Consider the following 6588-nt stretch of genomic DNA (forward strand, 5'->3'; position numbering starts at 1 on the left):
AAAATTATTTTTCAATTAAATTTTGAGCAAATGATAGCTTAGTTTATCGTTAAAAAATGTGATCTATGAAGGATTTAGCTAGAATTTATCTTTCCGTTTTGAAATATGTATATTCTTCAAAATTGACCTTGTTTTGATTGCGACAGCTGAAAATTGATTTTATGAGGCACATACGATCGTTGGTATTTATACAAACAACATAATGTTTGTTTTTCATTGTCACTTATTGATTCTGGTTGCAAATGAATATATTAATTATTTGTTACTTAATTCAAATATTTATCGTAGATGTGCATTTTCAAAAAACGGGAATAATGAATGATTGAGAAGTGACCATGCAGACCCGTTTCAACTGGTGTGACTGTTGTACCTGCCGTTTAATTAACTGTTTAATCCACTTCTAAGACTTATGCATAGACGACTGCAATAATTTTATAGGGATATGGATGATATGCAAAAGTAAGCTTAAATAAGAACTATTGCAAATTGAGAACTGATATTGATAATGAACTATTCTTTTTTGAGAAGTGGACATGTGCAGGCATAGCCTTTGTACAAACCAGTAAAGTTCTATATAATGTATATTTAATTTAATTAAGCTCCTTAATCAGCTAATAATGTGGGTTTACTGATCAACCTTTTTACATCTTTGCACAGTACTGTCCTGCAATAAATCTACTTTTATAAAAACTTATTGGTTTTCATTTTTAGACTTGTTCATCTGGATTTAAAAGGAGCACCACCTAAAGTTCATTACTTAGAGAAGGTATCTTATGATATAGAGTTTTTATGAGAAGAAATGACAAAATAATTATTTTAGAATGTATTTTGATGCACATTGTGATATTACCTGAGTAACATGGAATATCTGATTAAAAAACCACCTCTTCTCTATGCTTTATATAGGTTTTCCCTTTGATAAGGAAATGGGGTGCAACAGGTTTATTGATTGAATATGAGGACATGTTTCCATACTGGGGGCCTCTTTCAGAGATTGCTTCAGAATTTGCTTACAGGTAACTTCTGTTTTCTGAATTTTTTTTTTTAAATCATTGGATAGTTCAGCTTTTACTAAATCTAGATGCATATATACATGGATATACATGTATATGGCATAATGCCTTATGTATTACCGGTATTTTATGCATATATAATGTTCATTTCGTCAACTTTAGTCCAGAGTGTGTGTCGAGCATTCTGCGCCTCGCAGAGGAGAACAACCTGAGTATTATTCCATTAGTTCAATCCATTGGACATTTTGAGGTTGGGTATTTTTTTTTTAAAAACATAGCTTACCATCAAAATTTATTCATCATAGGGCATATATAAATTCTTTCGATTACTTTCTCCGTAGTGTAATTCTTAATTCATTGTAATACATTTAATTTTTAGTTCGTTCTTAAACATGAGAAGTTTAGATCCATACGAGAAGTTCCAAATTACCCTATGGCTCTTTGTCCTTCAAATGAGGGTAAATGTTTTTAACACTTAATAAAAGTTCATTATTTTTAGTTCACTGAATGCAATAAATGTATAACTTGAGATTTTTGCTCAAGGCTTCTGATCCAATGTTAATGATTTTTCATTGAGCAGACTCGCTTCTCATTGTGTGTATGATGATTGACCAGGTCATGGAACTGCATCCTGGGATACGATACTTTCATATTGGAGCTGATGAGGTAAGTTTGTATGCATGGAAGTTTAAGGAATTTAAAGCTTTTTCTAATATTGATTTTCCTTATGAAAATTTGAATTAACTTTGATCTAGTATGAGAACTTAATAAAAATCTTAATTAAAATCTCAGGGGTAATTTTCTTACTTTAAGTATAAAAATAAATCAACAAATGCACTTTAGAAAGTGCTACAATCTAATTGAAATGTAATAATTTACATTTTCAAAGTAACTTAGAATAAATGCAATTTAGAAATGAAGTGCGTGCAAATGCATACAATGTTATACATGTATTATTAGGTTTCAATGAAATTGACATGATTTGTACATGTATTGTGTACCACCAGGTGTATCACTTAGGAGTGTGCGAACGATGTAAAAGAAGAATGTCTGAGGAGAACCTTTCCCCCCAACAGTTGTTTCTGATTCACGTGAAGGCAGTGCTGGGTCATATCAAGAACACCCACCCCACCATCACCAGTATCATGTGGGATGACATGCTCAGGCATACAGAGTTACCTATCTTGATGAGTAAATGTTTTGTTATCATATTGTTTTAAATTACTGAAGCCCACTTTTTAAAAAATTCTTTAACATTCATTCTGGACTCAATTTTATTTTAGATTCAGGTCTGGGAGACATGGTTGAGCCAATGGTGTGGCATTACTTGTCAGATTTCAGGCTTCCAATTGGTAATCACACATGCTCAGAAAACCACACAATTCGCTGTGTATTTGTACACACCTCACAACATCACAAGAAACTTTACACTCAAGTTTTACATGTCCACATTACAGATATTTGGGACAAGTATTCAAAAGTCTTCCCAAACATCTGGTTTGCAAGTGCTTTCAAAGGAGCTACAGGAGCGAATGCCTATGCCACAAACATTGCCTATCACCTAGACAACCACACCGTGTGGCTCGATGTCATGGCCAGGGAGGGGTCAAAGTTCAAGAAAGTTCAAGGCTGTGCTCTAACTGGATGGCAACGGTAGGTCTTTACAGACATTTGCTTTAGACTTTAAAAAATATAGGATTTTGACATTGCCAAGTACCAAACATTTCAATTTGTATAAGGATCAATCCTGCAGAGAAGAAGAATATAGAGCTTTATTTACATTTCTGATAAATGAATAGTTCTTTTTTAAATCCGTGATGTACAACATACCATTCCTAGAATCAGTTTCTCCGTTTGCTCCTTATGAGTTGGTTAAGGTACAGTCTTCCTTTGATAATTAAGATATTCTTTCACTAGTATTAATTACTGCTGATCATTTTAAAACATGTACATTAATTTTTTTTAATTGACAAATCAAATGAATGATATCTAAATAAAAGATATTGTCCGCCTACACAGAGAACTGATACCAGTCTTATTTGTTTTAGATATGACCACTATGCAGTACTTTGTGAGCTCCTCCCACAAGCTCTACCCTCACTAGGAATGTGCTTGATGATGCTTCAACAAGGTCAGTCAGTCACCCAAACCATCCATGCTGCATCAACTCAAAATTTTAGAAACTGTTATTTTTCAAGGATTTGCACAATTCTTGTAAGGCTTTCCAATTCTTAATATCGGAGGCTATGAATTAGTGTAAAATTTATTTTCATTGATATGTACCATAAGAAAATCTGATTGAATTAATCTTTTTTACAAGAATAAGTCATAGTTTGAAGATTGAGGGTGTAAATTAATTATGGATATATAAATGATACAGGTTCTTTCACTGCTGAGGTGCACACCAGTGTATCACAAGATCTAAAGTTCCTATCACCAATACCACTCAACCCATTTCAAAGGTACTTTAATGGTAACATAATAATAAAAGGATATAAGACATATTCAGTTGCCACAGATAAATACAGTAGCAGTATATAAGAACCATTTTAACAAGAGCTTGGACTTTCAGTGGGATATGTTACTATCTAGTTTGCTCATCAAAACAAACTTTCAAATATTGACCTCCTTTCTTTTGATCCACTAAGAGAAGATTCATTGACTGTCAAAATCAGAAAGTTGTTTGCCAAGATCGCCCCTGTTGTATGAAGTTGATGCTGTTTTATCAAAAATTTCATCCCTGGATGAAGTCTGACGTGTCATGCATTCAGTGTATTCAAATCTATTAGCCAATGACTGGACAGTAAACCATGAATAGAACCCGCCTTCATCAAATCTGAGTTTGTCACGTACCACCCAAAGTCCAAGCTCTTGTTAAAATGTTTCTTATTGGTATGAATTGGTTAACAGAAGTCCATTGGGAAGCCAATGATGAAGTATCTTCTTTTAAGTTAAAAAATGTAATTTCTTCTTTCCAAAACAGAAACAAAACTAATATTCCTGAATGAGAGATGAAATGATATTTTTAAAACCTAACGTAATGGTACTTGTAATTAAGAATGTACTTAACTAATTAACAACTTAATTTTTTTGGAATTTAGATACCCTGTTCCACCATGTCAGTTTCCAGGAAGTGAAATATACACAAGCCTGATGGCTTTTCTACATCTAGATGCAACATATGAAGAATTTGTCCGTGATGAAAGGTGTTTGAAGATAAAGCCTGTATTGTATATATTTGCATGTTTAGAAGTTTACTCGTTTTGTATTTTACAGTCATCACAAATGCTGAGTTTACTTTAGTACCACTACAGTACCTTTAAAAAACAGTGCTCCCTGTTTTACATTTCTGGTATATGAACATGCAGTTAGAGCTGAATTTTTCTTTAGAAGTAATTGTTTTCAGTGACTCTTACCCTTTACTTCCTATTTCACTTTTCAGGGTGCTCACTTGGATGAATGACTATATGATGGAGAAGAGATTTTCTAACCCTGTTCACATAGAACCAATTCTTGCCCAGTGTTACGCGTATGTTACTAGCAAAAAATAACGAACAGAAAAAGTTATTTGGATATTAAAATTGTATTTCAAGATAAGGGCTCTTATGAATCTATTGCAATCTGTTGCATGTTTCTAGCTTTGACGTCTATCTTTTGTACACAAAAAAACTCTTAAAATTGATTTTTTTTAAAAATTTTTCACTTTTGATCACAGGATTTTGGACGGTTTGACTAAAATCCACTCCCAACTAGAAAAAGCGCTGAAAGAAGTCTTTTACGATCACACTGTGGAAGAATGGTTAAAAGTGTTTATTGAACCCAAGATTAGGAAAATATCTGACGCTGTTGAAAAGGCCAAATTACAACTCAGCAACTCATGACTCTAGCAAGATTGCTCATTTTCATTTATGTGAAACCATGTGTAAAATTATTAATATACGTACATGTGTGTCTTGGATGCTGTTTCCATGGAATGAATGATACATTTTTTAAGAAGGTTGTCCCTGGACTCCCAATATCCATAATTGGGCTATTTAATATATTTCTCCTCATTTTATCACATGACTGTGTAAAAATGGAGATGCATCAATGTTTGTTAATTTTTTAAAAATTGTTGATTTATAATTAATTTGCTCCTACTAATAACAATCAATATTACCAATTCTTTATTTCTGCAAACAAATATTTGCATTGAGTGTGCTGTAATTGTACTGTAAAAAAATCTAGTCTATATAGTACATTTTCTGACTATCTGGTGCTATTTATTGTGTCTTAGTAAAGAGTCCCCCAAGTTCACATTTTGTGTATACAGATACAAGTGTGTTTAAGTCTTTACTCTACTTATTTTTGTCAAGTCCACATGTTTAAGGACAAACCCAGACTTAGTAGGGACTGTTCTGAAGGCAGACCAGGAACCCTATCATTAGAAATTTTTACTAAAGGATAGGCAAAGACTTTTTGAATTATTAAATAAATTTTTCACAAGAAAATTCTTTTTTTGTATTGATTTTAAGGTACAATATCCGTCTAGGAAGAGAGTGAACTCTGCAAGGGGTAACCAAGGATTGAATTACAATTAAATTACAACGATATGGGGGGGGGGGGGGGGGGCTGCGGGAAAATGATATTTTTAGTGCGGATAATTGTGGAAAATACAAGCGTTCTACATTATTAATACAGATTCTGAGTTTGCGAGATCGTCATTTGGGAGAGCGGAAATACAAAACAGACAGCATGATTTATTTAAACATAAGATATGCACGATTTTCCTTTATTCATAGGGGTAAATCGGTTGCAGTCATGGAAAAAATGCATAATCCGCGCCATGCAGTTTGTGAAATATGATATCATTATCTGTGAATCCAGGAGCTATGTAGGCTGCTAACCATGCAGGGAGCTTCATCCAGGCCTTATCCCTACCTTTTGCGTTTTAGAGCACATGCACTTACATTTATGCATATGATAGCTACGGCACTTGTAATCCATTAGATCTAAAGTTTTAGAGGTAGCGAGGATGTCGATAACATTGTTTTAACAGGTGAGCAGCGAGGTATAATTTCATACAAAGCCGGGAAAACTCGAATGTAAATTGGTTGTACATGTGTACGTGTATTTATTGAGAGCAGAACATAAAATACGTACAATGTTTATGATATTTAAGATCGATAGTTCGATTTATTTAAATAAGGGTTTTATCTTTTAAAACATCTAAAAATAACGAAAGTTAATTTCAAACATTTTCTGATTATAAATAGCCTGGCCTATATAGGGATACTTTTTGCCATGAATACATTTTTTGCCTGGTATTATAGAATATACTGAATATTAAATGCTACTCTGAATCGGTTTTCATCAGCAAATACCCCAAGTATGTACCCGAAAATATTTTCAATATTAAATAATCTTCTTAATAGATTTTCAGAAAATTATAAATTTGTTCCACTGTAGTTATTGAGCCCCCCTCCCATGAGGTTACCAAGCAGTCGCGAATCTAAATGGGAGGGGGTCTTAAGGGGGTCTGGAACCCCCTCCCCCACACTAGGAATTTGCAAAGGAAGCTTACGAAAAAAACACT

General features: G+C 33.4%; 1 protein-coding gene across 1 annotated transcript; it reads left to right on the forward strand.

Moving 5' to 3' along the window:
- The first annotated feature begins 288 nt into the window (after window positions 1-288).
- LOC128168042 (hexosaminidase D-like) lies at window positions 289-5497 on the forward strand. Its single transcript, XM_052834111.1, has 14 exons — window positions 289-459; window positions 712-766; window positions 907-1016; window positions 1176-1263; window positions 1393-1471; window positions 1594-1679; window positions 2021-2204; window positions 2297-2365; window positions 2471-2666; window positions 3062-3144; window positions 3394-3475; window positions 4115-4219; window positions 4456-4542; window positions 4729-5497. The coding sequence occupies exons 1-14, from the start codon at window positions 443-445 to the stop codon at window positions 4892-4894; spliced, it is 1407 nt and encodes a 468-aa protein (XP_052690071.1). The 5' UTR covers window positions 289-442; the 3' UTR covers window positions 4895-5497.
- The last annotated feature ends 1091 nt before the right edge of the window (window positions 5498-6588 follow it).

Source organism: Crassostrea angulata, chromosome 10, assembly GCF_025612915.1.
Source record: "Crassostrea angulata isolate pt1a10 chromosome 10, ASM2561291v2, whole genome shotgun sequence".
Lineage (NCBI taxonomy): Eukaryota > Metazoa > Mollusca > Bivalvia > Ostreida > Ostreidae > Magallana > Magallana angulata.

Coding starts and splice junctions, on each gene's coding strand:
- LOC128168042 (XM_052834111.1), top strand. Junction 767..906: donor AAGTTCATTACTTAGAGAAG/GTATCTTATGAT, acceptor TGCTTTATATAG/GTTTTCCCTTTGATAAGGAA. Junction 2,205..2,296: donor AGAGTTACCTATCTTGATGA/GTAAATGTTTTG, acceptor ATTTTATTTTAG/ATTCAGGTCTGGGAGACATG.